Source organism: Puntigrus tetrazona, chromosome 1 (assembly GCF_018831695.1).
Source record: "Puntigrus tetrazona isolate hp1 chromosome 1, ASM1883169v1, whole genome shotgun sequence".
NCBI lineage: Eukaryota > Metazoa > Chordata > Actinopteri > Cypriniformes > Cyprinidae > Puntigrus > Puntigrus tetrazona.
The window spans coordinates 12309833-12323650 of record NC_056699.1 but is presented as its reverse complement, the minus strand read 5'-3'; the positions used below and the strand labels follow the sequence as shown (position 1 = coordinate 12323650).

The 13818-nt window shown below is 35.1% G+C and overlaps 3 protein-coding genes across 5 annotated transcripts; 1 reads left to right on the top strand and 2 right to left on the bottom strand.

Annotated features, from left to right (window-relative positions):
* Positions 1-1192: 1192 nt before the first annotated feature.
* LOC122351007 (membrane-spanning 4-domains subfamily A member 4D-like) lies at positions 1193-5036 on the bottom strand. Of its 3 annotated transcripts, XM_043247831.1 has the most exons (8): positions 5001-5036; positions 4540-4708; positions 4271-4387; positions 4133-4189; positions 3738-3842; positions 2773-2905; positions 1796-1840; positions 1193-1709 (listed from the first exon to the last, which is right to left on the bottom strand). In XM_043247831.1, exons 2-7 carry the CDS (start codon positions 4693-4695, stop codon positions 1836-1838), a joined length of 573 nt encoding a protein of 190 aa, XP_043103766.1. In that variant the 5' UTR covers positions 4696-4708; positions 5001-5036; the 3' UTR covers positions 1193-1709; positions 1796-1835. The 3 variants fall into 3 exon arrangements, with proteins under 3 accessions (XP_043103766.1, XP_043103776.1, XP_043103759.1); XM_043247841.1 differs by lacking the exon at positions 1796-1840; XM_043247824.1 differs by lacking the exons at positions 1193-1709; positions 1796-1840 and having other exon boundaries at positions 1855-2905.
* Positions 5037-6459: 1423 nt separating this feature from the next.
* On the top strand, positions 6460-11317 carry tmem144a (transmembrane protein 144a). Its single transcript, XM_043249205.1, has 12 exons — positions 6460-6690; positions 6758-6919; positions 7481-7603; positions 7691-7790; positions 7864-7944; positions 8039-8117; positions 8360-8436; positions 8614-8732; positions 8827-8946; positions 9808-9905; positions 9997-10050; positions 10143-11317. The coding sequence occupies exons 1-12, from the start codon at positions 6612-6614 to the stop codon at positions 10224-10226; spliced, it is 1176 nt and encodes a 391-aa protein (XP_043105140.1). The 5' UTR covers positions 6460-6611; the 3' UTR covers positions 10227-11317.
* med28 (mediator complex subunit 28) lies at positions 11136-13132 on the bottom strand. Its single transcript, XM_043249218.1, has 4 exons — positions 12942-13132; positions 12602-12668; positions 12014-12126; positions 11136-11860 (listed from the first exon to the last, which is right to left on the bottom strand). Exons 1-4 carry the CDS (start codon positions 13101-13103, stop codon positions 11663-11665), a joined length of 540 nt encoding a protein of 179 aa, XP_043105153.1. The 5' UTR covers positions 13104-13132; the 3' UTR covers positions 11136-11662.
* Between the last annotated feature and the right edge of the window lie 686 nt (positions 13133-13818).

The window sequence follows — 13818 nt, the reverse complement described above, 5'->3', positions numbered from 1 at the left end:
CTGTTAGTCATCGTTCTATTGTAGTTTTGTGTTTTGCTGGTCATGGACTCAGTGTCCCATACTGCTGTGTTCTCATTAGTGTGTACCTTTCTGCTCTGTTCCATTTCCTGCATGATCTTGTGTTTGTGTATATTAAGCCCCAGTTTGCTAGTGTCAGTGTGACTTGTTGATAAGATTTCCCACCTGTGATTCTTGTGACTATATCTTGGTTCATGTATTTTTGCTGTATCTCTCTGTGGACTAATAAAGGATCTTTAACTGCATTTGGACCCACTGTCAATGGTTAATTGTCACAGAACGGCTCACCACAACAAGGAATCCAGCAGTTTTCATCATGTGATCCTATTCCTCTCTGGCCACTGGCTGCAGTGGTTTCACCGGACAGAGGTTCTCAGTTAAGGCCTTAATATCATATATATATATATATATATATATATATATATATATATATATATATATATATATATATATATATGCTCTGTAACAATGTTTTTTTAACTGCATAGCCAAAAATGGTGTCACTGATATCTAAATTTGTATATTACACTCTTTGATAAAGCATTTGTTTCTATATTATTTATTATTTTATTATTAAATTGCAATTATATTGTACAGTGTAAACCAAATGGCTTAAAAACATGCTAAACATTTTGAAAATAAAATAATAGCAGTATTTTTAAGGGGTAGGGTTAAGGTAAAAGGATAGAAATAATGGATTGTATAGTATAAAAATCATTATTTCTGTGAAAAGTAAAACATATAAATGCCTTATTGTATCACAGTATATACAAGTTGAGGACATACTTATGCTCAGTTCAACAAAAAAAAAAAAAATTAGATTAGAAAAACATTGGACCTTGTCTGATACAAAAGCATAATAAAATGTAATATATCATTATAAAATATACATAAATATTATTGCCTATAACTGTGACTTTTCCATACTTTTTCCATATTTGCAGTGTATCTGAATGCAAAACTATTATTTATTATGTTAATTATAGGCTTTGTACTTCAGTCGCATTACAGTGGTGACACACTGTATTTTGTACCAAGCATTGTGTCAAGCAATACTAGAACTGCTATGTTTTGTGTGTGTGTGTGTGTGCACCAGTGTGATCACTTCAACTGTGTCCTTATACCAGCAGAATCAACTTAAAACACGCCATCATTTATCTTTTTTTATTAATAATGCATCACTGTAGGGCTACTTTTATACACCCACAATGAAAACAAAACATTGTGCTTTTGTCAAATAAAGAAAACAAATTATGTTTTGAGCCATTTGAATTTGCTTTCTGTGTTTAAATTAAACATCACAAAAATGAATTGAAATTTTCCGTATATACATTACTAAATCAAATATATTTCAAGTATATTTTTCACTTGTGTGCATATGCTATATATTAAGATAATGTAGTATTTGTACATCTACATCTATTTTTTACTTTTAATTTGTGCTACTGTCTGCTCAAAATGAATGAAAAGAAACATAGCAAAGCATTTTTTTTTTGTAAGACTAAACTGTGACCTACAACCGTAACAAACAGTGACATCAAAATAACATAAACCAAATCCATTACAAATGTAATTACAAAATATTCACAACTATTAGGGCCTGTAACACTAGAACATACTTTTAAATCTAAAAAAACAATATGAAACTTGACTTCTTTGTAGCCTTTGGTTGCCAGGATCTCCTCTTCATCCTGAGAAGTAGCAAACAAGGTATGTTAGCACAAAAGAGACTCAGAGTCCTTAAGAATATTAATTATTCAACAAAAAAATCACATACTATAAACACTTTAATCATTCAGGTAAGGAGAAGATCCCACTTAGTCTAGAAGTTAAAGAATGGATATTATTTACAGGATATTATCTGCACCAAATGCAACTCTTTAAAACACAACAAACAGGCAAACATGTGTCCTGAAATGTTCTGAAGTGTGGTTACATTTCTAGGGTCATATGGTTTTAAGACTGTCACTTAATTTGAATCTTGAAATGAAATGATATGTGGATATTAAAATGTAAAAGATGGTTTAGATAGGACTCCTGCATGTTCCATCAAACCTCGAAATGTATAAATGGCACAAACATGGGTTTTGTTTACTATACAAGTAATGAAGCACACATGGCACGATGGAACTTAACCAGAGATGCTGTGAGTCACTTCATGAACATTTTTAAGTTTCATCTAAAAAAAAAAAACTAGCACTATATCATACTATGTAGACACACAAAAACGTCACAGCAAGCTGTCAAAATAAAATTACAGTTTAACATAACAGAAATATATTAGGCCTACTCTTGTATTGCGCTTGAACGTTATAATGTATGTCTTTACATATTCTATTCACTGTCAAATTTAAATAAAACAAAAGGATAAAAATAACTATTACAACCACATTAACCGCAAAAGCATTTTTCCAATTTTTCCACCATTTATTATTGTAACAGTAAACCTCTGGTTGTTTGCCAGAAAATAAGTTTTATTTAAAAATGTATGTTTCATGTCTTTATTTAATTAGCAAAAAAAATAAAACACATAATAATTTTCAAAAATTGTAGGGCCCTATTGTTCAAAACATTGAAATTGAGAGTTTTTTCATTGAAATAAATGTTTTGTTATTAAACAGAGAGTAAAGGCCCGCTCCGCTTAAAATGTGAACGGTACCCAACCCTTCTTTTTTAATAATTAAAATGACTGGTGTGATAAAAATGCCAAGCTTGTAATGCCAAAAATAGCATTATCTCAACAAAAACGTTCACCTGGTTTAGTCACATTGACCACTATAGGATGGATGTTGCAGGTGGCTTTGCAGGCAATTGCTGAGATATATATAGAGATGATGAACTGAGGAATGGTGAACACCAGCATTATTCCATCAGATCGTAAATACTCCTAAAAAAAAATCAACATGTCCATGTATTGAAGCACTTCCATAAACGACACCAATAAACTGTACTGAGTGAGTTTCTGAAATTACACTGTATAATTTTCAGCTAATTACAGTAGAAGAGCATCTCAAAAATCAGGATTAAGCGATCAGTCAGTAAAATATTTTCAAATGTCCAATTACAATGAATAGCAAATGGAGCTGCTTCAAAGAAGACAAAAGCTTGTCGGAGGAGCACACTGATATGCATGTCTTCCTTCACTTGATAATTTGCCCAAAGCCAGCTATGACTGCGCAGGACAAACTGCTACCTGTGCACAGTTTTAAAAGGATGTTCATTGTGCTTAAGGCCAGTTGACTACTGGATAAACAGTGGCTCTAGCTCTAGCTCTATTTTCCAACTTTCTAAACAAAAAAGAACGCTTCCTTTCCCACCTCATGGCAGTGTGATGTATATCACTTAGTATATCACATTGTTTTCATTTGCTTAGGTCAGAGAGAACTGCTCCCTCAACTGAGCCTTTTTCTCTATTTCTGTCATTTATGGTTGTTTAGGCTCCTTGTCATTGTCACCTTGATCTTTGTTGGGGTACCTACATTTCAGAAATGTATGAATGCACAGGCACAGAATCAGATGAGAAGAGAGCTTGAACTCTCCAAAAAAAATCTCAAAAGCATTGCAGTCCTCACATAACCATTGTCACCAATGAAGCTATGATAAATTTAGGCTTATGACACTTTTGGAAATTGCAGCCTTGAACTGAACTGAATTGAGCACCATTCACCATCCACCATCAGTAGACTTCATAAGTGACCAGAACTTTGTGCGTGTCATACCTGCTCATTAAATTGCAATGACATTGCAAACTGTACACCCATCACAATAATAGCTAGTCCTGCAGTTACGGCGCTGAACACATTCATTCCAAGAGAGGCTTTCACCTACAATAACAATGCACTAGTTTCAGAAAATTATTTAAGGAACACTTTTTAGTAAAAATCAACAAAAACTTGATATCTAAGAACATGAGAAGGACAATCCCTGTTTACCTCCTCCGGACCTTCAAAAAGTGGAGAAACATTTTCATGGTGACATTTTCAGCCAGCATCGGGCCGTTACATATTATTTAGACACAGTCATAAATAGAATTACGGTGGAATTGCATCAGAAATGAGTATTTAATAAAAAAAATATAATGTTGAAACTGGTGGATCATCCTATATGAACTCACCAAACACGGCTGACGTTTATTCTGTGCAGCAACAGACAAAGATCCAGCAGTGATGTACTGAGAAAGAAACACGGGGTGTGGGAAATTTCATGCTGGGCATAAAAATTAAAAGGGAATAAAGCAAAAAGTCCAACTTACAATGAAAGATCCCCAGTAGGTAATGCCAATGTTGAAAACAATATTGGGAGAATAGACATGGAAGGTGAGTAAAACACCAAGTAGGAAGAGCGTTACTCCAATCATTATCTGGACAATCTAGATGACAGGTGTAGGTTAGATGTTTTATTCATGATGGCCTAGCATTGATATTTGGAGATTTCATTTATTTTAAATGATCTATAAGAAATGAAATGCTAAGAATCTTCCCAAAACCACATATAATTGTAATTCCTCATCAGATGCGTTACCCCCATTGCCTTTGGTCGTGATTTGAAAAATCCTTCAAGAGCTGCATTGTGATGTATCGTCTGTCCATCAACATAAACAACACCGTATTCTGCCTGTGGACTTATTTGGATGATTACTGTAGCTTTGTCGTTTGAGATAACCTCTGTGGTTTCCATTCTGTAATTTCCCCTGTAATAAGTATGTTATGTGAAAATGTAAACATTTAGGACTATTTAAAGACGTTTTTTTGTCTATTATGTGTTACTTTTTATAAGGATGCATCTTCCATAATTCTCAGATATCAAAATTTGCATTGTATTTCATATTATTTTGAAATAGGTTATGTTATTTTTGTAGGTTATTATTAAAACGAAGTAAATAAAATAATCAAACTACATATATATATATATATATATATATATATATATATATATATATATATATATATATATATATATATATATATATATATATATTTTACCTGAGATGAGACTTGATGTCTGTTGATGTCTGCAGCTCTTTTGGTGTGTCTTTGTGTGTGTGTGTGTGTGTGTGTGTGTGTGTGTGTTAACTCTGTAAAGAAGGAGGGGTTAGTATGCTTCTGTTGACGTCCACCTTCCTCTTAGCATCTGAATCATTATACATATGAAAAAAACCAAAAAGGAACAAAAATTGCTGTGTCTCTATGGATAATAGAGAATGCAATATTAAGATACACGCATAAACATTTTGCAGAGACAAATAAGTAGTTTCACATTAATCATAACTACGAACATTATTACATTATTTTAAGCATAGGCCTTTTTTGGCATAGAGCTTCAATGATTTCTGTAATTATACACAATTTACTGCCACTAATACTAATTGCATAAATACATGATTATTATTTTAGAATAAACCCATTTAACCTATTCACAAATGCAGTTATGGTTTGTTTTCTAAAACTAATAATAAGAATAATCTCCTTTAACAGAACATCAGCTCATGTCTGTATCAAGACACAAACATTAAAATGACTTATAATTATATTTTCCTCAGTATCTGCACTTATATCAACAGACGCAGGCCATATAAATATTCTTAATACATCGTATTTCAATAAACAAAGCTCTAACGAGAGCACTAAAGTCAAATGTAGCATCCCTGCAGCTCCTGCGGTAGACCATAGCGTTGCTCATGTTCACTTTTATAGTCTCAGACAACTACAGCAGACCGCTCTATTGACATACCAATCAGCTGAAATGTGGTTTATCATAGGACATATGTGGTTTCCTTTTATTTTCTACTTAAACTGCAAGCTGTAAGATATTCCTCTATTTAAAAAAGGAGAAATGAGCAGACTTTTTAACTTTGCCACTAACTCTGCCTCCCTTTCTTGAGCGCTGACCAAATCAGAATTTTGAAAATTGCTTTGTGATGCAGAGAGGGATCTGAATACAAACCACAAACACTTTCCAAAGATGCAGGAGTGTATGTATTTCCTAAATTGTGGGTGAAATAATAAAAAAAAAAACACACATTGTGTTTAGGGTTGTACAGTATATTTAGCAGTTTAAAATGAATGATGTCTAAAGCCCCCCTAAAACATGTAAACTCAACTGTTTGGTGACACACTGAAGCTCTGTTTCAGAGCCACTGCCCCCAGATGGCAAATTTAGATAATACAAATGTATATATACCTTGTTTTCTGACTGTGTAATATGTCTAAATGCTAAATGATGATTTTACTTATCCATGAATGCACTTATGTTGCTTGCCTCGGTAATTACTTATCACTATAATCACCCCATCGTGTAACATATATTTTTGCATGCATCATAAATAACGGCTATGCAGCTGGCGAGTTCTTCAGGTCATCGTCTGGCTCCGCCTCTGGTCGCCTTCATTTTCGAATGCGCGCGGTTCTCCACGCGCGCGCCCGACACGTGTCTTTTAACAATCACGTGATCGTGCCTGTCAGCTGACAAGGAAGGGACGAGGAAGTCACACATTTTCATCCGGCGCCTCTCTATTTTATTCCAGCTATCTCTGCCTGAAAGTGGCTTTTATTTTCTGTTAATCGCGTGAATGCTGTCGCGTGTGAATCTTTAGGATGAATTCTCGCGTGGCCGCGCTCGTCACCGCGCTCCTCTGCGCGGTCTCCGGCGGCGCCGCGCAACACCTGGACACAGGTAACGAATAGAAATGAATTAACTGCGTTGCATACATAATACATTCCTGACTTTGATTTGATTTCAGTTGAATGGCTATCAAACGGTCCAAGCGCGTCCGTGGAGCTTCAGCAAGGACCCAACAGCACCAACTCCTCTGATCTGACTTACGGATTCATATCTTGCGCCGTATCAGTAGTCTTCTTCGGGAGCAACTTTGTACCAGTAAAAAAGATAGAGACTGGTGATGGTCAGTCTTTTTTTATTTTTTTTTTTTTATTTTTTTAAATTGTGCTTTTGTATCGCTGTAAATCTGGCTTTTTACAGTAAATGTTTACATTACCAAATGTCAACGCAAATGAAAGATAATGGTTTAAAAAGCTTTAATAATCGTTTAAAAATAGTAGAATTAACTAAAAGTGCGTATTTGCAATAGTCTGTTTTGATTTACTGGCCCTCAGTGTCAAAGGTAATCTTTAGGACATGGAAAGGAGAGTTTTGGAGTCATGGAAAGTTTGTTTTTACTGTATGGAAAAGTGCATGGCAACTGAGACCGTAAGCCTCTTTTTGCCTTTTACAAAAATTCATACAGGTTGGAAAAGTGGTGTAAATGACGTGTCTTTGTCCCCTTTTCCCATCCAGATGTAGTAATAAGTTGTATTGCCAAATAACAAATTAAGCCTATATTTGTTTAGCTATTAATGTTAAATGTAGACGAATCCAACATTACACACATGTTGCCTTTTTGAAAGCACCCAAAATTTAGTTCAGTAACATTTAGTTAATTTTGACTTTACCCTACTGTGTTCAGGTATGTTTTTCCAGTGGATTCTATGTGCTGCTATATGGACAGTCTCCCTAGTGGTCAACATCATTCTACATAGTCCAAAGTTTTGGCCTCTTGCTATGCTGGGAGGAGCCATGTGGGCTACTGGTAACAGGAATTATTTGATATGTGGTTAATGATGCTATACATTGTGGAAAAACTTACGTTTGTTTGTGTGTTTTTTTTTATTTTTAGGTAATATAACTGTAGTTCCCATTGTAAAGACTATTGGGCTTGGGCTTGGTTTTCTTATATGGGCTTCGTTTAATCTTCTTTTGGGTTGGGCCAGCTCAAGGTAATCAAAATCTGATTTCAGAATCCATTTATTATTGACATAAACACAGACTGATTTCCGCTGTTGATTTTAGGTTTGGCTGGTTTGGTATTGGTGCGGAGACTGTTTCCAAACCAGTACTGAACTCCTGTGGAGCAGGTATTTGCTTGTTTAGGTAAAAGTGCACGCCTTCATATAATTATTTTTGCCTTTAAGTTGCATTATTTTAAAAAATGACTTCTCTTTTTTTCTTCTTTTTATGTTTACAGTGCTTTTGTGTTTTTCTTTGTGAAAACCGATGTTCAGAGAACCGCAACATCTGAAGAATCACCATTACTAATAGACCATGTATGTTGACATATATTTAAAAATAAAGCTAATAAAGTCAAATTTATTTATGGAGCCATGGCGATTTAAAAAATTTAGTTGAGAGGAAAAATAATTTATTTCAATGCTTTTGTGTTCCACTGAAAAACTTCCTCCCATCTAATATTTTTTAATCACCGTGTTCTTAAGACACTGCGTACATTTTATTTAATATGTCAGGTTCAAATAATCCAGTTAACTCCTTGAATTAATGTCGTGTCTAGACTGTGAACTCTGACTCTGTGGTAGCAACAGATGATTCCTGGGTGGATGCATTAACACCACGCTCCAAACGGATAGTGTACGTACACTTCACACTTACATGATCCATTACACACTTTCCCAATTAATAATTGCATGTGTTATACATAAGCATAAAGTATAAACCATAAAACATTGCCTAAATGTTTTTATACATTTTAAGGTCCCAATAAAATGTAATTAAAATGCAACAGAACAATGCATTTATAAATTGCAGTGGAATGTTTCTTGCTGTTGTCGCCGGACTCCTATACGGAGCTTCGTTTGTTCCAGTTCTGTACATTAAAAATCATGCATCAGATCCAGACGGCCAATACAGCGGGGCTAGCCAGTTTGGTAAATCCAGATTGCTTTGTCATAAGCGGTAGTCGAATTATTCTATGTCAACTATAATGCATTTGGTTTACATGTACACCATGTTTCTTTGCAGATCTGGATTATGTCCTTGCACAATACAGTGGCATTTTCCTCACTAGTACAGTGTATTTCATCTTGTACTGTGCCATCAAAAAAAACAGACCACAAGTCTTTCCTAAAGCAGTACTGCCAGGTAACACATCGCTTCAATTTAAAGTAATAGCCCCCCCATCCCCCCCTCCCCCTAGATTTGTAGAAATTTAGCATCACGTCACTTGCTCGCCAATAGATGCTCTGTAGTGAATGTGTGCCGTCAGAATGAGGTTTAAACGGCTGCTAAAAACATCACAAGACTTCACAAGTGATCCACGCTTCTCCAGATTCCATATCATTTTGTATCCAGACTAGATGGTGGATCAGCACCCAGAGATTATGTTCATCAGAGACCAGAACACCTAGATGCGCCCGTCGACAGATCACCAGATCCTGATGCACACACACACACACACACACACACACACACACACACTAAGTCATTTACACTACCTGACACAGCTGCGTTTAAAATTGAACTGGAAGTTAAGTGCTGGGCGTCCGGTCAGAGGAGAACTGACCCCAACTGAGTCTGGTTTCTCCCAAGGTTTTTTTTTCTCCATTCTGTATGCATGGGGTTTTGTTTCCTTGCCGCTGTCGCCTCTGGCTTGCTTGGTTGGGGACACTTAACTTCTAGTGACTATCGTTGAATTGACTACAGAGACCGTCTCTGCATTTAATAAGAAATTGGTCACTCTCGTCACTATACATCCCTGTCATTATACTGTACAGTGCTTTGATGCAACCTGTGTTGTTAAAAGCGCTATATAAATAAAAATGATTGATTGATTGATTGATTACTTGTGGGTTATGGTGATATTTGGAACTATTTTGGATAGTTCTGATGGCACCCATTCACTGTAGGAGATTTTTTGCTGAACCATTCCTGTAACGTGCTGTAGTCTTCCGCATTCCTCCTTTCATGTTGTATAGAATGATGTTATTTGTTTTTTCCTTGAAGGATTCCTTTCTGGCATCATGTGGGGTATAGCCACGTGCTGCTGGTTCCTGGCCAACCACTACCTCAGTGCTGTAGTGAGCTTCCCTATTATCACAACAGTGAGTCACATCTGACATCTCAAAATAATGCACATCTTTTTGTATTTTTCAGGTAGTATTGTTTTTTAAATGTGTGATTGGTTCCTTTCAGGTTCCTGGATTGATTGCAGCTCTTTGGGGCGTTGTCGTGTTCAAAGAAGTAAAGGTAAATACTTGTGTGGTGTATGAGATCTGTTTCCGCTGTCTATTGCTTTTATCTTTTTGTATTGAACTTTTCATCTCCTCTCTCTCCCTCAGGGTTGGCGAAATTACATTGTCCTCATCGTTGCTTTCTGTCTTGTTTTATCTGGGGCATTATTGACTGCATTCTCAAAGATCTAAACCTTTTTTAGACGGGGAAAAATGCAAAGAAAAATCTTTTGGTTGAGTGTTTTAACATTTTAGGTTTCTCTTTTGAATCTTGGAATGAATGCAAAGATTGTTCTTTCATATCAGGTTATGCAGTTTAAAAAAACCTGAACAAACTGAGAAGAGAAAAGAAATACTGTTTATATGAGGGAAGGATGTGGTCCTAAATCTATAAGATACTTGAAATGTTACAGCAACATCAGCACATTGTTTTTTACTAGGAACACAGTTCACTATATTTTTGTTGTATTAGCAATCACTTTTTAAATTGTTGTTTACACTATAATGGACCTCATTTCACTTTATATTTGCACATGTAATGGTTATAGTTTTTTTTTAATATACGTGTTGCATCTGCACAGTATAAAAGCAGGAAGGGTATATAATACATAAAGACAAAGAAGTATATTTTAAAATCATTTTAAAAAATCTATTATGTATGATGATATTTCCATGCTTGTGCTTATTTTTATTTTAAATTAATTTTTCTGTTTTTTAATTTAGCATATTTTCAGTTGTTCTCAATGGTGATCATCAGCGATGTTATTTTATATCGCTGTACAAATCGAAACACTGCAATGATTATTTATAATTCTTCTTTTTCAGTTTTTCCTCAATGACATTGCATTACAGTACTGGGGGAATGACATAAATGTCACCATGCAAACAATTTCATGCTTTAAAAAGCAGGCTTTTTCTTATATGTAGTATCTAATTGTGATATTCCATTTCTTTTTCTTCTGTTTAGAATTTGTAATGGAATTCATACAGTTTTCGATTGCTGATGGGTTGTTTTTTGCTGCCAAATTGTTTGAGGCCTTGGTTTGTGTTTTTTTTTTTATATAAACCAAAAGGGAAATAAATATTCAAATGCAAAGGATGTGTGAACTGAAAAACGTTGCTTATATTGATACAGCATGTTATGAAGGGAGAAAATACAGTGTAAGATGTAATGTAAAATTTTCAGTAAAGAAAAAAACATGCTTCATTTTAAACTTTACAAAAGATATTTTAATAAAATAAAAACAATGGGGGGAAAAGTATCTCAATTCTCTCCAACTAAAGCTCTTTGTGGTCATTTTAGCTTTGTGGTACAAACATCTGTGCTTGTTATATTAAAAATGTAATTAACTTGCCATCAATTTTATAGCAAATTCAGTTTTGAGTAGGCTCATGATTAAATGTCAGAGACCCTCGAGTTCATCAGAATGACCTTCTAGCAGACCTACAAGATCCTCATGAGAGGAGAGACAATAACATCCTTTAGCACCTTTGGAAACACCACGGATGACAAAAATATCACTAACAGAGTCCACAACAAAGGCTTCTTGCACAATTTGATTTGCGCAGAGAGCGAGTGTGGCCCCTGAAACACAGTCTGGACAGGGTTCTGAATCTCTGGACATGGTTTAGTTTGGTTTCATGGGTGCAGGAATGTTGGCTGAGGCCTGTTCCAGGAAGGCCAGTGGACCCTGAGGCAGTTCTGTGGGCTTCTTATGCTGGACGTTGATGTCTTCCAACACCTGCTGCCAATGATGGATCTTGGTGAGATGTTTCTGAATCAGCATTTCTTTCCTCTGGAGTTCATTCTTCAATTCTGATGCGTCCTGAAACAGAAAAGCAATTTTGGTTAAGAGTACACTGTATCAAATATTTTAACGGAGAGTCTGAAAATCTTCATGAAGCTGGTTTAAATTTAAATAACGTGGATAGATTTTAAAACAATTTTATGGAGAATTTAAAAACAACGAGGAGTCTACCTCTTTTTCCACTTGTTCAGGTTTCTGTACCGATAGCTGCAGTCTTTTCTGAAGGAAGAAACATTCAGTCTGTCTGGCTACATCCAGAAACTTCTGTATACACTGGTCAACCCCTAAAATGCACAGCAAACAAAATCAAGGTAAAACATTACAAGTCAAGCCGCTGTTTTATATAGAGCCTGTTTTGAGAATTTGGGCTATTATCAAAATGACACTTTCAATTACAACACTTTAAAAGGAAATTTATCAAAATGAGTTTTGCCTTATGTACTTTCCGGTCTTATTCCTATATATATCCTTAAGGTTTTTACAGAGTTATACAAATTTGTTCATATTATTTGCCTCGATTTATATAATATTCAACAATTAAAACGTGATTCTTTTTTTTTTATACTTTATTCTGGTAAACAAAATGAATTTTGTAACTTCACAGTATTGATATTAGTGTAATATATCATTTATTTTTTTTTTTTTGAAGCGGCTTGGATATGAATATAGCAATTGTGAAGTATTTATTAATTCAAATATTTATTATTCTTTGCTATTCCTATCCGATAAGAACGACAGAAAAGAGAGTAAAACAATTACCAGTCCTAATTTCTTCCTGGTCTGTTCCATTCACATAGTCTTGACTGACAAGTGATGCAAAACACGCCTGTGGTAATCAGAAACGGTAAAAGACAGGTTACGTGACAATCTCTAGAACAATAACACCACCGATTATATAGAATAAAGCATAAAAGACTAACAACTTCACCATTTCGATTTACAACCAAGCAAACTAATTCCACAGCATCTATAAAGCATGTGCTTATATACATATAAAAGAAACTGAGTACGTGTATAATCAGTTCTCTTGTTGTATGATTGCGCAGAAAATCTATCACTGGCATGTAAGCAGCAGCAGGAGTTTTATCGATCTACTCACCTCGAAAGAAGCTTCCAGCTCATCTACTAAAGTGTTGTTTGCCCCTCTGTTCCCAGGAGGACCCGTGAGAAGTCCTGGCTGACCTGGGCCCCCAGGACCCGTAGGTGGATGAGACCCAGGAGGCTGCTGACCGGGGAACATACCGCCCATGGACGACGCCATTTTTCCACTAACAACAACACGTCTTCTTCGCGTGCGCCAAAACTACGTCCCAGTCTATCAAGCTACGTCTAGCGCCACCTAGTGCAACACGACGGGCAACGCAACTCATGTATTTACTTAGTAAGTAACTGCCATTAGCTTCGACATTTCATTCGACGTTTCAACTCATTTTGTCAAATTTTATAGGGACAAAATGTTTAATTGTTGTGGAAATTATGCCTGAGCAATAACGTTTTAAAAAAAAAATACTTTTTTTTTTTCAAATGTACTTCTGTGTATTTTACTCTTCGTTTTAGAGCATGTAATAGCTACTTCATTTTATATTTAAAAAAAGAACACGTAAATTATATCCAAGACATATTTAATAAGTAAGGAAGAAAACAGAAATGAATTCTTGTGACATAAAAGTATAGCTCACCCAAAGTTTTTATCCTTTCCTGATTCTTATTCTGTATCCAATTTATATTTTAAAAATATAAAAATGTGAAGATTTTCAAGACATAAAATATCTCAGAAGAGAGATGAAAAGATAAGAATGAAAGAGAAAAAGGAAGAACGTTTAAAACGGTTTTAATAAAATAAATAAGTTATCTTTTTCTGATTCTTATTCAGTTTTTGTTATCTCCTGAAATCCAAATTTTGTGCCATTGTGCCATTGCGCATTGTTCGTTACACACACACACACACGGATGAATAACAGCTCAAAATGTGCCAT